The sequence below is a fragment of the Salvelinus alpinus genome, chromosome 1 (assembly GCF_045679555.1).
Source record: "Salvelinus alpinus chromosome 1, SLU_Salpinus.1, whole genome shotgun sequence".
Lineage (NCBI taxonomy): Eukaryota > Metazoa > Chordata > Actinopteri > Salmoniformes > Salmonidae > Salvelinus > Salvelinus alpinus.
Genome location: NC_092086.1, coordinates 39,275,056 through 39,296,851, shown reverse-complemented (window position 1 = coordinate 39,296,851; position 21,796 = coordinate 39,275,056). Strand labels below are relative to the sequence as shown.

The 21,796-nt window shown below is 45.0% G+C and overlaps 1 protein-coding gene across 11 annotated transcripts in view; it reads right to left on the bottom strand.

Annotated features, from left to right (window-relative positions):
- LOC139575555 (RNA binding protein fox-1 homolog 3-like) overlaps positions 1 to 21,796 on the bottom strand; it is a 399,874-nt gene that overhangs the window by 129,500 nt on the left and 248,578 nt on the right. For 10 of the 11 annotated variants that reach the window (XM_071400672.1, XM_071400690.1, XM_071400609.1 and 7 more), the window contains one exon: positions 9,832 to 9,941. In XM_071400672.1, the coding sequence (XP_071256773.1) occupies positions 9,832 to 9,941 (110 nt within the window). Of the gene's footprint in view, positions 1 to 9,831; positions 9,944 to 21,796 lie in introns of those variants that run through there. The other variant, XM_071400709.1, reaches the window with a different exon arrangement.

Genomic DNA, 21,796 nt, shown 5'->3' with positions numbered 1-21,796 from the left:
TCTCTCTCTCTCTCTCTCTCTCTCTCTCTCTCTCTCTCTCTCTCTCTCTCTCTCTCTCTCTCTCTCTCTCTCTCTCTCTCTCTCTCTCTCTCTCTCTCTCTCTCTCTCTCTCTCTCACTCGATTTTCTCTCACTCTTTGGCTTGTGCTGTCTCTTATTGGTGAATGTGGAATCAGTCAGTACAGCGCGGCGGCTCAACTACAGCAGGAGCAGCCTGCGCCTGACAGCTGCCTCCAGCATTCCTCCACTGGAGCCGTGTTCCTCTGCATAGAGTGCTGTGCTGCGCGCCGAACAAATCGGGATCTCACAGACGGTACTGTAAAATTCAGCATCCCAGGGTGGGGGATGGAGGTGGTGGGGGATGGAGGTGGTGGGGGTTGGTGGGGGGCTGGTGATGGAGAGAGCGGCAGGGTGGGGGGGAGGGAAGAGGGTTTTCTGTTGATGATGATGCTATTGATGGTGGCGTGCTATCTGAGGCGGGAGTGAGAAGATCACTCTCCTCTTTTCACTTTCTGACTGACTGAGACAATGTACTTAAGTAATGGCAGCTTCAGCTGCACGAGGAGCAGAGAGAAAACACTGCAGGGAGCACCAATAAAGACTGAATGTACTGAAAGTATGCCAAGGGGAACTAGGAGCATCATCTTATTCTCACTCTTTTCTACTTTTCTGCAAAGGTTGTGTGTGTGTGTGTGTGTTCAGTGTGTGTATCTTGTTTCAGCTATAGGATCAACCAGAAATAGAGTGGTCAAGAAAAACCAAGGGGGTTCAGATGGACCAAATTGTAGTTGGTAGTCATATGCAGTGGGTATGGCATATGAAAGAAGAATTTGGTTAGGGGTGAGAACGAAGCTCTGTGCTGTGTGGTGGGTGTGGGTGCCGAGAGACACGCTTTTGTGTGTTCTCCATCTGGCGGCTGTTAAGGGGAGGGAAAGGAGGGAGGAGGCTCGCCTATCTTTTAGACAGCATTGTAACAATGAGCCTGCCTCAGCAAATTTCTAAACATATCATCAATACACGGCTGGGCGCTAAGGCTTTTAATATTAACCCTGTGGCAACCAGGGCAGACTGCGGAGAGCTGGAGTGTTTCTGCGGCTTCCTCCACTGCTGGATCATCCAATAAAATACGGCCTGGGGGATGAGCTCATTTGTTGTAGGATCCTAAAGAACATTTGCCAGTCATAGAGAACATTGTGGTAATGAACAGAAGAGATATATTCAGGTTATGTTACCCATCAGTAATTGCCACATAAGGAGGCTGAGTTAAATTTGCAGTTTGCAGCTGGCTCTGAGCGTATTGCGTACACAAGGGGCCTCGTTCATATGGCGTTACTGTCATCTTAAATTTATCAGCAGTTTTTTTTTCTTACCCCTTTTGTTTTCTTTTAAAAATGAGGAATTGATCGTTGAAATGTAAAACACCAGACGGTTATTTTAGGAACTCCAAATTTTCAGTCAAATATAGCTCATGCATAAGTAATGCATTTCTCACTACTTTGTTCTTTTATTATTGCTAGATCACAAGAGAGCCTCTCCACCACTGTGTACACACAATCTATTATTGTGGGCATTAACATACAAGTCATCCATATCTTTTTTACATGTCCACCAGACTCAATGGATTTACATTAGCAATCACGGTGGGTAAGCGCCCCCCCACTCCTCCATCAATCTCTGATGGGAAATAAAAATGAAATGCACTTCTCAGGCAACTCGGATTAAGGATCACGCTTTTATCAAATACTGAAGTCTATTTCAAGTCCTCCTCATAAATAACTGAGGGGAAGGAGAGAGAGAGAAGGAGCGAAGAGAGAAAGGGAGGGAGCAAAAGGAGAGACAGAGAGAAAGATGGAGGGAAGGAGGAGGGGGAAAGAGACAGGCAGAGGGGGAGAGAGAGTGCATCACGGACTGAAGCTAATACGCAGGGCACTTGGGGTTTTAGGGATTAGAAAAAAGGTAGAATGGAGAAAATAAGATGAGAATTTGAAGGCATTTTAGCATCAAATAATCCCCATGTCTCCTTTCCAGGGATCTCCAGCCCTCAATTACCCATGAAAATGGAAACAGAAAGGGAATTGGGAAGAAGATGGAGCGTCTGGGCCGAGACATGTTGTTTTTCTCCTCCTACTCTCCTACTTCTATTCTCTCACCAGCTCCATTTTTCCATCCTATATAGTGTTTACCAGGATGCTAGTGGCTTTCCCGCCCATTTAGATTTCCCACCAACGTCTAGACCCCCCAGGGGACTCAGATGTCCATTATGGAGCCAAGAGCCTAAAGCTTTCAGAGAGAAAGGAGGAAGTAAAGGACTTAAATGCACTTTATTCAGCCCTAAAATGGCCACCCTCAGCTCAGCTCAGGATCTCCCCCCTTTTAAAGGAAAAATCCACCCAATTGACTTTTGGTATTTTTTTCATTAGTCCACTGTTGCTACAGATGATGCAAAAGCTCATCATCATGATGATGTGGCAAGTGACACTTTGTTTCTTGAAAGTCCAATATCTTGAACACTTGATTGCTGACATGCAAAATAATGTGGGACTGTATCAACAGCAGACGAATGAAAAAATACCAAAAGATAGTTTTTGAGTGGAGTTTTCCTTTAATATTTCATGGTAATCCTAGTGCTTGTTAGCAGGAATATCCCCATATCTGTTGTTGGACCATGCCCTGTTCTTCTCATCTTTACAGTGAGAGCATTGAGCTATGGTCCCCTGAGCACTCAGCCCAGGCTTCTGCCTTGAGCACGGGGTCTTAAGGGTCTTGGTATATACTAGACATGGTTCTCTCACCCCAGCCCCATCCCCATTTCTCTATTAGTCTATGGTGGCTGGTCTCAGCTGCTTCAACTAATGGGCTTTGTGCTGGTTGACCCAAAGACAGGAAGAAAGGATTCTCCATCCTGTGTCTCGTAGAAGGACTGTCTCTAATGACACTTCACTTTAAAGCGTTTCAAGAACAGCTGGTAAGGATCCACAGATGTACTTTATTCACAGGTAGATATTGATATTTCTATATGAGGAGGATCAGACTCATAACTAAGACTTCTGAACAGGTGGAAACATCCTCAAAGGTTTTAGCGCTGGGGAAATAGGCCACCGCAGAAAGAAGGATTTTAAGGAAATATACTTTAAAAGTGGCATCTCCTGAAATTCTCTGAAAAACGTCAGTGGGTGCTCTACTTTCCAATTGCAGCAAAACATATTGTCAATCCCAATATATGAACTAGTCTTTCAAAATGAAAGAAAGAAATTACCCAATATCAAACAAACACATACAGTACACATACATTGAGTACACGAAACACAGCAACACACACAGACTGTACTGTATAGTCTGATGTTAATAATGCAGTGTTCACGTGGCATCTTGGCAGTGTTCAGCAACAGTAATTAGGTGTTGTGTGAGACCGAGGAGGGGCCTGGGCCCCTGTGTGTGATGCTGATATCACTCCGGGGCCAGACCTGGTGTGTCTGTTTGTGTGAGAGGCAGGCACATATGGACACTGTGCCACACCTTGCTGTCACAGTGTGTACGGCAACACAATACAACACACATTGTAATGAACAAGTGGTGCACACTGTTCCTCTGTCCTTAGAGCAAAGCACTGCAGTCAAGTCAATGCCACAACAAGCAACACCGGAACAGACAACAGGAACGACATGGAGAAAATCTACACGACAGGGTGGCTATTATCTTCATTACCTACCTACCTACCTACCTACCTACCTACCTACCTACCTACCTACCTACCTACCTACCTACCTACCTACCTACCTACCTACCTACCTACCTACCTACCTACCTACCTACCTACCTACCTACCTACCTACCTACCTACCTACCTACCTACCTACCTACCTACCTACCTACCTACCTACCTGCCTGCCTGCCTGCCTGCCTGCCTGCCTGCCTGCCTGCCTGCCTGTGTGTGTAAAATGGCACCGGAAGAAAAGGCAGCAGTTTTACGGGCGCCCAACCAATTGTGCTATTATCTGTTTTTTTTCACGTTATTTGTAACTTATTTTGTACAAAATGTTTCTACCACCGTATTTTATGGGAAAAAAAGCTTCTGGATATCAGGACAGCGATCACTCACCTCAGATTAGACTAAGATTTTTTCTTCAATAAGCAGGACGCACAGGACACACTCCGAACACCCGACAAGGCCAACAACCCAGTTATTGGCAAGAAGAAGAGACGCAGGTACAGAGGACACAGAGCGGGGAGCCGCAGAAGGCGAGTGGGAAAGCTGCCTTTACCGTCAATATTACTCGCCAACGTGCAATCATTGGACAATAAATTAGACGAGGTATGATCACGAATATCCTACCAACGGGACATCAAAAACTGTAATATCCTATGTTTCACGGAATCGTGGCTGAATGACGACATTGATATTCAGCTAGCGGGATATACGCTGCACCGGCTAGATAGAACAGCACACTCTGGTAAGACGAGCGTGGGCAGTCTGTGCATATTTGTAAACAACAGCCGGTGCACAAAATCTAAGGAAGTCTCTAGATTTTGCTCGCTTGAAGTAGAGAGTCTTTATGATAAACTGCAGACCATACTATTTGCCAAGAGAGTTTTCATCTATATTTTTAGTGGCTGCTTATTTACCACCACAGACGGATGCTGGCACAGACGGATGCTGGCACGGAGCATGCATGAGAGCATCAGCTGCTCCGGATGACTGTGTGATCACGCTCTCCGTAGCCGACGTGAGTAAGACCTTTAAACAGACGGCCTGACGGATTACCAAGACATGTGCTCCGGGCATGTGCTGACCAAGTCCGTAATACCAACATGTTTCAAGCAGACCACCATAGTCCCAGTGCCCAAGAAAACTAAGGCAACCTGCCTAAATGACTACAGACCTGTAGCACTCACATCCATAGCCATGAAGTGCTTTGAAAGGCAGGTAATAGCTCACATCAACACCATCCTCGCAGAAACCCTAGACCCACTCCATTTTGCATACCACCCAAACAGATCCACAGATGGTGCAATCTCTATTGCACTCCCCACTGCCCTTTCCCACCTGGACAAAAGGAACACCTACGTGAGAATGCTATTCATTGACTACAGCTCAGCGTTCAACACCATAGTACCCTCAAAGCTCATCAATAAGCTAAGGATCCTGGGACTAAACACCTCCCTCTGCAACTGGATCGCCCCCAGATGGTGAGGGTAGGTAGCAACACATCTGGCACGCTGATCCTCAACACTGGAGCCCCTCAGGGGTGCGTGCTCAGTCCCCTCCTGTACTCCCTGTTCACCCATGACTGCGTGGCCAGGCACGACTCCAACACCATCATTAAGTTTGCAGACAACACAACAGTGGTAGGCCTGATCACCGACAATGACGAAACAGCCTATAGGGAGGAGGTCAGAGACCTGGCCAGGTGGTGCCAGAATAACAACCTATCCCTCAACGTAACCAAGACAAAGGCGATGGTTGTGGTCTACAAGAAAAGGAGGTGCGATTACGCCCCCATTCTCATCGACGGGGCTGTAGTGGAGCAGGTTGAGAGCTTCAAGTTCCTTGGTGTCTACATCACCAACAAACTAGAATGGTCCAAACACACCAAGACAGTCGTGAAGAGGGCACGACAAAGCCTATTCCCCCTCAGGAAACTAAAAAGATTTGGCATGGGTCCTCAGATCCTCAAAAGGTTCTACAGCTGCAACATTGAGAGCATCCTGACTGGTTGCATCACTGCCTGGTATGGCAACTGCTCGGCCTCCGACCGCCCAGTACATCACTGGAACTAAGCTGCTTGCCATCCAGGACCTCTACACCAGGTGTCAGAGGAAGGCCCTAAAACTTGTCAAAGACCCCAGCCACCCCAGTCAAAGACTGTTCTCTCTACTACCGCATGGCAAGCGGTACCGGAGCGCCAAGTCTAGGACCAAAACGCTTCTCAACAGTTTTTACCCCCAAGCCATAAGACTCCTGAACAGGCAATCAAATGGTTACCCGGACTATTTGCATTGTGTGCCCCCCCAACCCCTCTTTTACGCTGCTGTTACTCTCTGTTTATCATATATGCATAGTCACTTTAACCATACCTACATGTACATACTACCTCAATCAGCCCGACTAACCGGGGCCTGTATATAGCCTCGCTACTGTTATATCCCCGCTACTGTATATAGCCTCGCTACTGTTATAGCCCCGCTACTGTTATAGCCTCACTACTGTATATAGCCTCACTACTGTATATAGCCTCGCTACTGTATATAGCCTCACTACTGTATATAGCCTCACTACTGTATATAGCCTCGCTACTGTATATAGCCTCACTACTGTATATAGCCTCACTACTGTGTATATAGCCTCACTACTGTATATAGCCTCGCTACTGTTATAGCCTCGCTACTGTTAGAGCCTCACTACTGTATATAGCCTCACTACTGTGTATATAGCCTCACTACTGTATATAGCCTCGCTACTGTTATAGCCTCGCTACTGTTAGAGCCTCACTACTGTATATAGCCTCACTACTGTATATAGCCTCGCTACTGTATATAGCCTCGCTACTGTATATAGCCTCACTACTGTATATAGCCTCGCTACTGTTATAGCCTCACTACTGTATATAGCCTCGCTACTGTATATAGCCTCACTACTGTATATAGCCTCACTACTGTTATAGCCTCACTACTGTATATAGCCTCACTACTGTATATAGCCTCACTACTGTATATAGCCTCACTACTGTATATTGCCTCACTACTGTATATAGCCTCGCTACTGTATATAGCCTCACTACTGTATATAGCCTCGCTACTGTATATAGCCTCGCTACTGTATATAGCCTCACTACTGTATATAGCCTCACTACTGTATATAGCCTCACTACTGTATATAGCCTCGCTACTGTATATAGCCTCACTACTGTATATAGCCTCACTACTGTGTATATAGCCTCACTACTGTATATTGCCTCACTACTGTATATAGCCTCACTACTGTATATAGCCTCGCTACTGTATATAGCCTCACTACTGTATATAGCCTCACTACTGTGTATATAGCCTCACTACTGTATATTGCCTCACTACTGTATATAGCCTCACTACTGTGTATATAGCCTCACTACTGTATATTGCCTCGCTACTGTTATAGCCTCGCTACTGTTAGAGCCTCACTACTGTATATAGCCTCACTACTGTATATAGCCTCACTACTGTTATAGTCTCACTACTGTATATAGCCGCACTACTGTATATAGCCTCACTACTGTATATAGCCTCACTACTGTATATAGCCTCACTACTGTATATAGCCTCGCTACTGTATATAGCCTCACTACTGTATATAGCCTCACTACTGTATATAGCCTCGCTACTGTATATAGCCTCACTACTGTATATAGCCTCACTACTGTGTATATAGCCTCACTACTGTATATTGCCTCACTACTGTATATAGCCTCACTACTGTGTATATAGCCTCACTACTGTATATAGCCTCACTACTGTTATAGCCTCGCTACTGTTAGAGCCTCACTACTGTATATAGCCTCACTACTGTATATAGCCTCGCTACTGTATATAGCCTCGGTACTGTATATAGCCTCGCTACTGTATATAGCCTCACTACTGTATATAGCCTCGCTACTGTTATAGCCTCGCTACTGTTATAGCCTCACTACTGTATATAGCCTCGCTACTGTTATAGCCTCACTACTGTATATAGCCTCACTACTGTTATAGCCTCACTACTGTATATAGCCTCGCTACTGTATATAGCCTCGCTACTGTATATAGCCTCACTACTGTATATAGCCTCGCTACTGTATATAGCCTCACTACTGTATATAGCCTCGCTACTGTTATTTTTCCAATCTCTTTTTTGCTGTTGTTTTTATTTATTTACTTATCTATTGTTCACCGAATACCTTTTGTTTTACATAAAAATTACACTGTTGTTTAGCGCCTGTAAGTAAGCATTTCACTGTAAGGTCTACACCTGTTGTATTTGGCCAACGTGACAAGTGTGTGTGTGTGTGTGCGTGTGTGTGTGCATGCGGGCGAGTGAGTGAGTGAGTGAGTGTGAGAGAGGGAGAGAAGGAGAGCAAGCCTGCCAAATCGTTTCTAGTATTTTTAAATGCAACAATACTACAATTGTAAAACATGTAAAATAAGTATACTTAGTGAAATTCTGAAACTGTGTAGATTTTGTAGGATAAATACTGGTTAGTGATATTTGAAAGTCTGAAGCCTCGGTATTATTGTCAGTGACTGGTGGACCGTGAGAAACTGTTGTGTTGTCCCCTTCTCCCCATCGGCCAAGAAGAATAGAGACACCTTTTCAGTGCATTAAACCCCTTTTAAAAGGGAAGTGAAAGCCACCTCTCTGACAGGTAGGCTGTTTGATGTCTTTGTCACTTCCTCATCCTTCAAAGGCTTCAGCTCAGCACACGCCACCATGCTCTGAATCATTTACTGTGCTCTCTCTCTCTCTCTCTCTCTCTCTCTCTCTCTCTCTCTCTCTCTCTCTCTCTCTCTCTCTCTCTCTCTCTCTCTCTCTCTCTCTCTCTCTCTCTCTCTCTCTCTCTGTGTGTGTGTGTGTTGGTTTATATTGTTGTGTTTGTGTTTTGTATCTGTGAATGCGTTCAGTTGACTTTTTGGACATATTTTGATATTCCTATCAGCAAAGTTGCAGGAAACGTATTTCTATACTGTAAACTTTTTTTCTACAACATCCCTTTTTATGTACTCTATTTTCTTGTTGTAATTTTTACCATGCTGACTTCTCGTAGTGACCACATAGGACCACACCCATACAGACAATAGGATGCCAAATGGACACATGGTGTAGCAAACTGTTGGAAACACACTTGGAGAGAAAATAATCTCCAGCATTGTGTTTGCCCTGGAGCCACAATATTTGGTTCATAGTTCTCTCATGAGGATGGCTCTAGAATTCCTCACTTCCACAGTTTTGGATTCGTGCCATTTTGGTAACAGAAACAAGCCGATTCATATACAGTCATGGTTCTTAACTGACAGAAGCATGATAGATCTATCCAATTGTAAAGATACATAATAACGTTGAAAATGAACAGAAAATCAATTATCTTATAACATATAACAAGTTACCCATCCTGAGTTCGTCAACATTTCTTATCCCTGTGTGACATTACTGAAAGCCTGTATGCCAAATGACATCAGCCGATTTATATCCAAGTCTAAACCAACATGAAATTTCCTTTTGACAGAAAGGGTAAATACTTATCATTAATTCTTAACCCAAGTATCAACTTGTACTCTCAAGCCCTTAATTATAATCTTGTAATTTTCATTTAGGCTGTCTGCATGAAACTACATTTCATGAATTATTTAGCTGGTTATGCTCTTTTCCCAAAGGAAACTAGACTCTCTCTCTATAAGAACCTCAAAGGCAGAGAAAAAAAGAACCACATATGCCTTCACCTCTGTATCTAGGGCCAGAGAAGAATGTAGAAGACTTTGTTGACGTCTTCACTTGTACTCACATGGGGCTTTCTTAGCTTCAGCTCAAACCTTTAGAGGAACCAAAGCCTTTCAAAAGAATGAAATACAACAAATGGCTTAGATGTGGTGGGGATTCCTTGACTTAAAACTTACTGTGCAGGACTTTCATATCGTGGAACATATAACAACTTCAGATAGCAAGATGTCAACAGTAGGGGCATCAAACCCAGCCACAAGAGACTGCAGGCAGAGATCCATCCACCTGAATTCTCCGCTGCACCACGGAGCCACGTGAGGCGCTCAGTACAAAATGGAGGTAAGTGTGAGAAGTAAGTGTGATGTGAGGGGCCAGAGCTGCTCTTACCAGTCTCGTGAAGAGGGGAACTCCTAAATGCCAGAGGTGCTCGTTGAGCAGCCCGCTGTACACCACGTTCCCGAAGACAGCAATGCTTCCTGATTTACACAAGGTGTTTCCTACAGGGACACAAACAGAGAGGAGAGAAAACACAGAGTCATTCAAATGGACTACACTACACTCCAGCAATGTACTAGGCTTTATTAGCAAGATTGGAAAATTAAATCATAGGAAATCATTGCACAGCCACATGAATTGAAATAAAAGAAAGAAATAAGAAATATAATAGAGCACCACATTGATTGTTATGAATATTGATTTCAGAGGTTTATGATGAACAGGGAAACGTAGCTGCTGTGAAATCGATAGCACAAGTACCTGTGTTCCAACTGCATATGATGGAACCTCCAGCTAGCCTAATGAGATGCTTACAGTGATAACATCAGTGTGTAACGATCAGAGGTGTGCTGAAGGAAAGGTCTGTCAGAGAAAGTCTGTACAAAGCCACCCATGACTGTGCCTCATACAGTATGTCATACAGCTCTGGTTAGTCCTTGTTCCATCAACACAGAAAGTCAAACTCCTTGACCCTCGAACTCCCGTTTCCTCCATCCTCCACCCCCCTTAGTCGCATTACCACCCCCATTAGCACACTCTCCATGTGAGGACAGTCAGACCACAACATTGGCAACCCTGTATGAGACATGTAAGCCCGGCCCTCAGCCCTCCTCCTCCAGCCCTCCTCCTCCAGCCCTGGCCACAGTTACACGGCTGCTGTGTATGAAGAGCTTCTGCCTGGAGAGGAGAGAACCACTCTTAGTTAGGCCCCTGCAGCAGCTGAGGAGCCAGCCCACACACTAACACTAAGGTCCCCACAACATATGATTTACACACACACACTAGTACACATCCCCAAGTATGATGAACGCAGGTCCCCATTGTAATTGCTGCACAAAGGAATGCTGCAAAGGGGAGGTGGGGGAAACTGGAAGCAGTGCTGACAAGCAACACATGCATTATTTAAAAACAAAAGTAAAAAATGCCCATTAAAGTGTCAGTGGTGCTCTCGGCGGCTGGCGGTGGAGGTGGCTAGGGCGCGGTGTGTGTATTACTGTTATTAATGGGCCAGGCGTGGGGGGCATTGCTACGCTGTGATTGCTTTGCTGTTGCCATCCAGGGTTCACACTATTTCTTTTCACCCATTCTTTTTCAAGAGTGTGTGTGCAAGTGTGTGTCTGTGAGTGAGTGAGAGAGAGAGATAGAGAGAGAGAGAGATACACTGCAGGCCGGGAGCAGCGTCAATGAGCTCCTACTGCTAATTAAGAGAGGGACCTTCCCCAGCGAGTAGCAGCACAAGTGCTTCTATCATCCTCTGATACAGTGTCATGTTCTTCCTAAATACAGTGTGCTGGGGATGGGGTGGACATATTGGAAATAAGTACATAGCACTTCACTATGTAGCATGAGATTACTGACAGTAACCCTTATTACTACAGTCAACCTTTAACTGCCTCAGTCTCCAACACATGTTACAGTAATACCTTTGGAGTACAGAACGATGATGTAATACTTCTCTGAGAAGAAAGAAGACGACATTGTGGTCCTGTGACTGAGTGTTGGCTCTCTCCTCAGTTCTGACACCACTTCACTACAGAGGAATTTAAAGTGTAGGGAAAATCAAGCAATCAAGCAATCAATACAGTATCCCTCTAGCTACATATTCATAAACAGAGGAAGGCTCGAGGCAGTTTATGTCACATTCTTCTCTGTAACTGCCTCTGAAATGCAGCCAGAAAGTAAGGTGCTAAAGAAACATTTGATTTCAACTCATAGTTCCACTATTTAAAAAGAGCATGTGGAGCATTTCTTCCATTTAATAACATGTGTTCATTCTTTAATCTGGTGACATGTGGTTATTGGTCCGTCTGTGTTAAAGAGTCGATATTCTGTTTTTGGTAGCCATGTCTTTTTTCTGTTAGGTCCTCTCAGCAGTTGTGTGCTTCTATCTTATCTGCAGACTCAACATTATCGAGGCCAACCTCTGATTAATTATTAATTGTGTGATTAAAATGTAGAGAAGGAGGTGGGGGGGGGTTGGGTAGCAGCCTGTATCCTTTCTACATCATTGGTGTCGGTCTCCACAATGTTATTATCCAGACTTTCAAATGACATTTTTCATCGCTATCTTTATATATGTTTTTGTTACATATCAGAACAGGGCATTTGACAGGAAGCTTCTAACAGAGCGTAATGGCCAAATCACAAGGCACATGTGATGGTGATGGGGTGGTGGGTGTTGTTTTATTAAGTGAGTGATGCCGTCTCTTCGACTGAGTGTGCCTGGCGCGATCCTCTGGATCGGTATGTGACTCCCCCTTTCATCTCAGAGTCACACACACAGAAAGACATCATGAGGGATTTGGAGCCCAACACTTCCCTGTCAGACTACAAGCAGCATCAGCCATGTGTAGCTTACTTCACCAAATGAGGACCTAAAAAAAATCCCCGAAAAATGTGTACCTCTCACTGCAAACCATAAGCAGTGCATGCAGTGTAGTGGTAGTCATTTGTAGCACAATACAAAGCATTGAATGAAGTATAAAAAAAAAGAAAATGTATCTGTCAATTATTGTCAAAAGTGTTTGCAATAATTTAGGTGTTGGATGAGATTTTTTTAATGAACCAGATGTGCAGTGTTTATCTGCTTATGTGTGTGTGTTTGTGTGTGTGTGTGTGTGTGTGTGTGTGTGTGTGTGTGTGTGTGTGTGTGTGTGTGTGTGTGTGTGTGTGTGTGTGTGTGTGTGTGTGTGTGTGTGTGTGTGTGTGTGTGTGTGTGTGTGTGTGTGTGTGTGTGTGTGTGTGTGTGTGTGTGTGTGTGTGTGTGTGTGTGTGTGTGTGTGTCCTTCCCTGGCCACTGCTCTCACATGTGCTCCCTGATGAAGGTGGGGAGCTGGAGCACAGAGCTCCAGAGTGATGCAGCTCAGAGCTCCTTGTTTCTAGCGACAAGGCACATTGCTGCAATGCAATAAGGGCAAACAACACTTTTAATAATTCAGGGCATGATTCCGTGAGGGGGGATGGGTGGGGGAGAGATGCCTTAGAGTACCGCAGAATGGCTCATTTAGCCCCTGCCACGCATTATTAAAGTTGTATCGAACCCCCTCCTGAGTCCTTCCTCAAGTCTTTTCCCCCTTCCTCATTCCAAAAGCCTGCAAGGTAACCAATAAGAGCTAGCAACATTTATAAACAACAAAGTACCCTGCACCTTGGAGGAGGTAAACAATGGTGTTCCTCTTAATCTCCTTTTTCCGTGCTCTCCGTGAGTCCTCAGGTCCAGAATTTGTCATTGCTTTATCCTGTTTGAACTGTAGTCCACAGAGCCTTCTCATTCCGGATTATGTTCTTCCTGAGCTATGCCCATGGATGCATAAAAATGTGGGGAATGAACCTTGCATGGAATCCGTTGGAGTAATAAAATAGTCCTCCTGTGGTAATGACGGACGTATGATGGTATTGCTCTGGACATATTCAAAGAATGATAATAGTAGATTTCTGCTCCAATGTGCTTTCCCTATTCTACGTTAAAATAGGTTGACGCTGAAACAGACAGGCTTGTCTACTCTGTACACTACACATTTGCTCCAAAATAATACAGTTGGATTCAGAACAAAAGCAATGTATTGGAGAATTTGAAACAAAATATGTTTTCCTTTTTTCATGTCAATCACATAAAATAAGTATTACAAAATGCAAATTGTTACCATGTAATTACTAATTAAATGCCAGAGAACAATGCACAGACTATAAAATAATCAGATAGTGACAGGTGCAGTATACACTGCTGCAGGGTCTTCTTAAATCATAACAAATGTTTCCTGAGCGCAACATACTCCGCCACATATGCAAAATGCAGCAAACCAGGGAGAAAAGAAAAACCTGCAAATGAAAGTCAGAGGCGTTATGGTAGACATAGAGTTTGACGATAGACCTTGTAAATCAGTGTAGCTGGAATAGCCAGCCAGCCAGTCAGCCAGTCAGTCAGCCAGTGTGACTCGTTCTATCTTTTTCTCTCTTTCTGCCTGCCATTTTAGCTGCTCAACTCAGAGGTCCCATTTTCTTCAAATATATGTAAATTAGCCACGTTGGCTCCTGTTGTTGAGGCTGTAGGGCTGATCTGGTCTGATCCTAACAGTGAAACCTATCTACGTACTAAACTGTACCACAGGCCTCCCGCCACCCTCCCTCCCTCCTCCAGGAACCCAGCAGTAGGAAGAAAGAACGAGGTCCCTGAGGTATCCCTCCTCTCATAACACCAGCCCTGTTAATAGATGAGTCATTACATTCAAAGTGAACAATTATTTTAATACCATAACATATAAAAAAGAAAAACGAATAAAGGCAGATATATAGGCAGCATATATTGTAGCTTGCATAGCGCCTATGAACTTTGATCAGAGCTAATGTAGTTATTGTGTCATATTGAGGCAGTAGGGCCAGCGGAGGGAGGGAGGCTCCAGCTACAGTAAATGCCATCTCCTCTCCTTTTCTTTTCCTTCCCCTTTGCTCTCCCCTCCTATAATCTCCTCCCCTCTCCTCTCCTCTCCTCTCCTCTCCTCTCCTCTCCTCTCCTCTCCTCTCCTCTCCTCTCCTCTCCTCTCCTCTCCTCTCCTCTCCTCTCCTCTCCTCTCCTCTCCTCTCCTCTCCTCTCCTCTCCTCTCCTCTCCTCTCCTCTACTCTCCTCTACTCTCCCGTCCTCTACTCTCCTCTCCTCTCCCGTCCTCTACAGTTCTCTTCTCTCCTCTCCCGTCCTCTCCTCTACTCTCCGCTCCCATCCTCTTCTCTCCTCTCCTCTCCCATCCTCTTCTCTCCTCTCACGCCTTCTCCCCACTCCTCCTCTGCCCTCCCCTCCTCTGCTCTACTCTCCCCTCCACCCCTCTCACCCATTCTCCTCTCCTCTCCTCTCCTCTCCTCTCCTCTCCTCTCCTCTCCTCTCCTCTCCTCTCCTCTCCTCTCCTCTCCTCTCCTCTCCTATCCTCTCCTCTCCTCTCCTCTACTCTCCTCTACTCTCCCGTCCTCTACTCTCCTCTACTCTCCCGTCCTCTACAGTTCTCTTCTCTCCTCTCCCGTCCTCTCCTCTACTCTCCGCTCCCATCCTCTCCTCTCCTCTCCTCTCCTCTCCTCTCCTCTCCTCTCCTCTCCTCTCCTCTCCTCTCCTCTCCTCTCCTCTCCTCTCCTCTCCTCTCCTCTCCTCTACTCTCCTCTACTCTCCCGTCCTCTACTCTCCTCTCCTCTCCCGTCCTCTACAGTTCTCTTCTCTCCTCTCCCGTCCTCTCCTCTACTCTCCCCTCCCCTCCTCTGCTCTACTCTCCCCTCCTCCCCTCTCACCCATTCTCCACTCCTCTCACCCCTTCTCCCCTCCTCTCCTCCTCTCCTTTCCCCTCCTCTCAACCCTTCTCCCCTCCTCTCCTCTTCTCGCCTTTCCTCTCACATCCTCTCCAATTCTCTCCTCTCCTGTCCTTGTGCATTATGAATGGAGCCATGTTCAGTCACGGACTGGCTGCACTTTCTGAACTTTCGCTGAGTGAGTTCTACTGGCTCCTCTACTCTTTAATCATTCCCCATTAGAGCAGAGGCCTGTTGACTTCCAGTATGGAGATGAATAAGGCTGTAGCACCAGCACCAGCCATATCTGGCTGCAGGCAGGAAGGAAGGTATTCACAGCACTAATAATAAGCCAGGGCCCCAGACCCAGACACAGACACAGACACAGACACAGCTGATGAAGTGCACTGGATCTGGGGAGGAGGATGAGGAGGAGGAGGAGAGCCTCTGACGGTGGATGACATCAGTGTCATCAGCACTGGAACTGTTATTGATTTAGTAGCCTTCAAAACTATTACTGACGTCATCACCTTCATCTTCATCACCCTTCGTCATCTGAGGATAAGATTTTACTTATCAGCCAACATTAAAATGTATCAATAAATAAATTAGCTATTAAATTGAAACTATAGAGCATGAAATATTTGACAAGCATTCACATTTTTGGGAGCTTTTTAAAAATGTTTTATTCAAAACTACAGGAGAATTCTTGAGCTCCTGGAAATTGGAGAGAACTGGGAGAGACAACAGTGGATGGAGATGCAGCTCATATGTCTCTATGTCTCCACTGTAGCCTGTGTTAAGGTGGACTGGTCCACTCAGTAGAATGGCGTTATGATGAAGGGCCTTTAGGATTGCATCAGACTATTGATTGCTAGCAGCACTGAGAGACGTGGTTTACCATCGTTATAAACAACCTTTTTGTGAAGTACAGTTTGGGGAAACAAATTATTTTATTTAGTAGATTTCTGGATTTGACTGTTGAATAATTTATGGCTACACAACCCTTGGCAGGGGAGCGAGAAAACCCCCACAAAGAGCACATATCAAATGCTATCATATACAGGCCTGCATACTTGAATGCTTCTCTTTCCAATAGATTTTTTACCACTCAACCTACATCGGCTCTGCTTTGTCAACATCAGTTGAGTGAGAAGTCCCGAGGGCCAGCAAATCTCCTGTAATCTGCCAGACTTTTCTGCCATGTATGGCACACTTGTTTTCCTATATCCCTCTAAGTGTTATTGAGTCTGCAAACTCTGACATTGTTTTATCAATTTGGATCCAGTATCTGGGTGAAATGCCCAGTAAGGCTGTTTGAATTACTTGAGCTGTGGTGAATATTATGCCAGATGTATTCCTCACCCAGATGCTCTGTATTAATTGATGGATAAATTACAGAATGATGGCTATGTAAACAAATGCATGTATTTTTTATTTGCCCTATCACATCAGATCTTTTCACATCAGATAATTTTCAGAGCTGATCTGATTAGTCAAAAGACCAATTAGTGAAAAGAAGATCAGAATTGGGTTACCTGTGTAAACACAGCCTATTTGATCTATTTATGTCCTTGGTCAGGGGCTGATGACAAGTGTCTGTTTAAAAGTCCTCGTGGCAAAAGGTGGATAGCATCAGTAATCCTGCACTGAGGAAATACTCGAGCAGCAGCTCACACAGTGGGGGAGGTGGAGGAGGAAGAGATGGGGGGTCTATAAAATATCAAAGCAGATCGATTAGCCTGACCTCATAGCATATCCATGTTGTGCAGCGAGGGAGGGAGCCATACAGGGTCAAATCAGGTCAAGGGACAAAACAAAGCACGCCTAATGATATTTTTCAGATTTCTGGCATAGATTATTTTCTTAATAACGATAGAATAAATCATATTTTGACCTATTTTGTGGGTAAATTCATCCAAATTAGCATTATTGCCATTCTCACTTGTACCGAATACAAACTGTGATTGCTACAGTGCCGCAGCAGTCGTTCCTTCCTGAAAAATAAAAAAGAACCACCAGGGATGATGGCTCTCACATCGTGTTCCACATTCGTGTTGTCTAGTATCGGCTTTATAAAGACCATGGCCCACTCAATTGCACTCCAGAGGCAGAAGCTTACTAACGGAAGAGAAACCAGGTCAACTGATAGGGGAATTGTATTGTTATCTTTATATGTGCGCCGCAGATACAGTGGTGGAACTCTTGTTAGCGACTCTGCCGTTTACAAAGCAATCAGGCTGGGTTATCGGCACGGGAGGAGCGGCACTAACCTACAGTAATCCACTCCATGTTTGCTAATGAACGGCTGCGCGGCTTGGTGCCCTGGCTATAGCTACGCCACGGACGGAGACTGAAGATGGAGAGAGCTCCAGAATAAACAGGAATAGGGGAGAGGGTGGAGGGACGGGGGTCTGGGGTATGGGAGAGGGTGAGGAGGGGGGATGTTGCCCTGTCTTGACATCCCATCATGAGACCCCTTGGCTGGGCCGGTCGGGGAGGGGAGGGAGGGAGGGAGGGGAGGCTTGCTGCTGCTTGCTGGCGATGCAGAGTCTGTTTGCTGTGCATCCATCAACCTCTGTGTCCTGCCGAGGAGGCGATCAATACTCAACACAAAAGCTCATTGATGACAGACAGCTCTTGACAAACATATAGCATTTTTTCTGTCTAGTATAGCAATAATCTCCAAGGTCAGTGTGAGTCATTCAAGACGGTGGAGACACAAGGAGCTCATGCGAAGCGCCGTGAGACGGCTTCTTACGGGCTCAAACAAAGGGATTGCGCTGATGTATTTTAGTCTCTATTTTACTTCTTGGCACATTGTTAGGCTCCACATTATAAAGAGAAGGAGAGGCACCGTGAACATGACAATTGGCGAAACTGTCATGCACTGTCAATCATTGACAGAAAAACCCCAAGGACAATCCACAGACCAGGAAGCTAATGGCTCCAGATCATTGGTTGCTGTTGCTTTGAATGTGACATATTGTAAACCATCGGAATCCGCCACTGTTGATCTAAAAGGAATTTATACCTTTCAAAACACACGTCTCACACTGAATATAATATACATAGATCTAAAGTCCCCATACAAGCCCTTACCTCCCCCTCCCCACCTCTCCAATCCACTCAGACCCGACGCCAGGGTAAAGTGACTAAGGGGGTAGTTGAAATCAGCGAGGGGGCACAATTTTGGGGGGTTCTTGCATTGCAATTATATTGAATTCTGCTTATATCACGCTATACCACAATAAACATAACGTTCAAATGCCATGACAGGTAGGCTACAGATGTCGTGCCGATCTCTGCTGAACAGCACATTACACACTACAGCAAGGCCGTTTTAGTGATGAATATAGGCTACAAGATAGATAATAGGGCAATTCATCTATTATAAACAGCCTATGTGACACACAGCTGTCTTACCAATACAATGCAAACTAAATGCTGAAAGTAGTAGCCTATGCATGCAAACAAAATTACAGACAAAACCGCAAATGTGAACGAATGAGGACAGAACAAAACAGCGGTACCAAGTAAACAAAATATCAGATGGATAAAGGCATGACACAATCTATAATTAGGCTAGTTACATTAGTAAACAAACACAGTAAAGAAAAGGTGAATGGAGATCCAGATAACCAAAACAGCCTACAGCCTATTACTGTGAGATGCAGCCAGGCACAGCTGTCTTGCCAAACAAATATGCCTATAGGCCCGCTTCAGACATGGAAAACCATGCAGCTCATGAGTACAGCAACATGTTGTGATACGGCACAATGCACGTTTTTGAATCAAATTCTGTCACATGGAATGACGCTGGAGAGACGAAGCAGGTACGGGGAGTAAAACATTTACTAAATAAGGGACATGGATCGAGACAGGAACAGTGTCAGCAAACAGGTAACACAAATAAAAGACAATCAATGCAGAAGCGGGGAACATATCTGGGGAACTGACAAATATAGGGGAGGTAACAACAGGTGATGAGTGAGTCCAGGTGAGTCCAATATCGCTGAAGCGCGTGACGAGGAAAAGCAGGTGTGCGTAATGGATGGAAGGAGTGCGTGATGCAGGGCAGCCTGGCGCCCTCAAGCGCCAGGGGGGGGAAGAGCGGGAGCAGACATGACAAATTCGAAAACGTTGTCACGCCCTGACCATAGTTTGCTTTGTATGTTTCTATGTTTTGTTTGGTCAGGGTGTGATCTGAGTGGGCATTCTATGTTGTATGTCTAGTTTGTCTATTTCTATGTGTTTGGCCTGATATGGTTCTCAATCAGAGGCAGGTGTTTGTCGTTGTCTCTGATTGGGAACCATATTTAGGTAGCCTGTTTTGTATTGTGGGTTGTGGGTGATTGTTCCTGTTACTGTGTTCCTGTGTTTTTGTTCATGTTACGGGACTGTTTCGTCTTCGTTCATTTTGTCGGTTTATTGTTTTTGTTCGTTGTTAAAGTATTCAATTAAAATGGATAATCATGACGCTGCATTTTGGTCCTCCTCTCTTTCGCCCGACGAAGAACATTACATGATTAAAACACACTGTTATGTGATGAAGATCTACAGTAGCCTCAGCAGCACTCTGTAGGATAGCACTGTGGTGTAGCCGGAGAACAGCTAGCTTCTGTCCTCCTCTCCTCCTCAATAAAAAACCTAAGAGGCTCATGGTTCTCATCCCCTTCCATAGATTTGCACAGTAATTATGAGGACTTCCAGAGAACGTCCTCTTGCAGCATGAACTGACATGTTGTCCACCAACAAAGGATCAGAGAATGAATCTAGTACTGGAATCATAAGCTACAGCTAGCTAGCACTGCAGTGCATAAAATGGGGTGAGTAGCTGACTCAAAGAGAAAGTAGAGAGAGAAAGACAATGTAATGTATTGCCACTGAGGCCCGCCAGGGTAACTGCTAAACTGCTTGCTGCTGAATGTAAACTGTACACCTTGATTCTCTCGACCTGTGCATCAACGTTGTAAACTTTCATTCATAGGCTAGGTTATAGCAACATCATGATGGGCACAAGGAAAATATTAGTATCATGTAGTAGCCTTAACCTATCGATGTTACATTGAGCTGAGTGACTGGAGTATGAATGACAGTCATCCAATATGCTGTTATAGAAATAAGGCCATCTTAAACGGCACCGACCGCCACTGCCTCCTACACACACCCATTGTGCTGACAGAGCAGTGGAGATACAGATTTTAAGCTAACCTGTCACTCAATCATTTTTACTTTTTCTATTTTTATATAGGCACAAAACTAAAACTGAAGAGGCTCAGGTTTGAACTGAGGGTGCTAAGCCCGATTTGCCCCCTCGTGGAGCCGGGTACGACTCCCTTATACCATAGTTATTATGGAGACTCATACGGATAGAGAGAGAGCCACACATACATAACATGGGGACCTACAGGTGTGAGTTACGATGGAGACTTCCAGTCATAATAGAAGGCCAGGCTTCCCCCCCAGGCCATCCTGCCAGCTGGCCAGAGTGAGTGAGAGTGATGCCCGAGTGAGGCAGCCCCATTAGGGAAGTGCTGCCTGGTGGTGAGCAGAGCTGAGCGCTAGCTAGGAGCGGTGCGCAGGCCGGGCAGGCTAGCTCAGGTAATTAAAGGCAAACCCAGGAAGGCAGGCAAAGCGGGGGCACCCAGATTTATGCGGCTCAGTAATGCACACACTAAAGTCAGCCCGCCATCCAAAGGCACACTTTACTGCCAATCTTATGAAGCATTAGCTACCTCACCATGCTGATGCATTCCATCATTCTCTCACTCTCTCTCTCCTCTCGCTTACTCCCTCTCTCTTTCACTCTCTCGCTCCTACTCTCTCTCCAACCTCTCCTCCCCAACCACACCTTTTCTCCTCTTCTCTTCATCCTGTCAATGGAGACAAGTGACACAGGTTTTATTTTTTCTTCTTTAGTCACGTGGAGTTACGAGCCAATTGCAACGGAAACCAGTGGTAGAGGAATGAAATTGAATGCCAGTAGGACTACAGTCCTTGATAATTCATACAAATTTTTTCAATAGGTAGGTGTATATAGTTATTTTTTAACAACTGTGTGATATAATGCTGTTTCCTACAGGCAGTAAGCAATTTGACAAGCAATGTGAATACTGTCAAAAAGTCAAGAGTATGATCTTACAAATGAAGCTCCCAAGAGCCAATCTTCAAAATGAAGTAAGGTGCATGTGAGGCTATGGTCTATCAAACCTGTCAGCCAGTACATCCATATACTGTAGGTTCCTTGTTATACAACCTGAGATATGAATGGTTCCCACTGCCCACCACATTGGAGTATGCCTGGGCATTGATGTAGTCTACGGCCTCACATAACCAGACTGACCAAGCATCAGCGGCCCTTCGACTGTGGATGGCTCCAGTCAAACAGAGATAGAGACAAAGAATGGCGAGGGAGAGAAGGGAGAAACAGAGAGAGAACAGTAGCCACTCCCCTATCAGCTCCTATTCCATCAACCATCTCCACAGATTAGACAGATAGCTGTAGACACACATACATATCAGATGGACAATAGTCAGATAGTCCAACAGAAAAAAAACATAATAGAGACAGAATGAGAGAAAGGCAGCC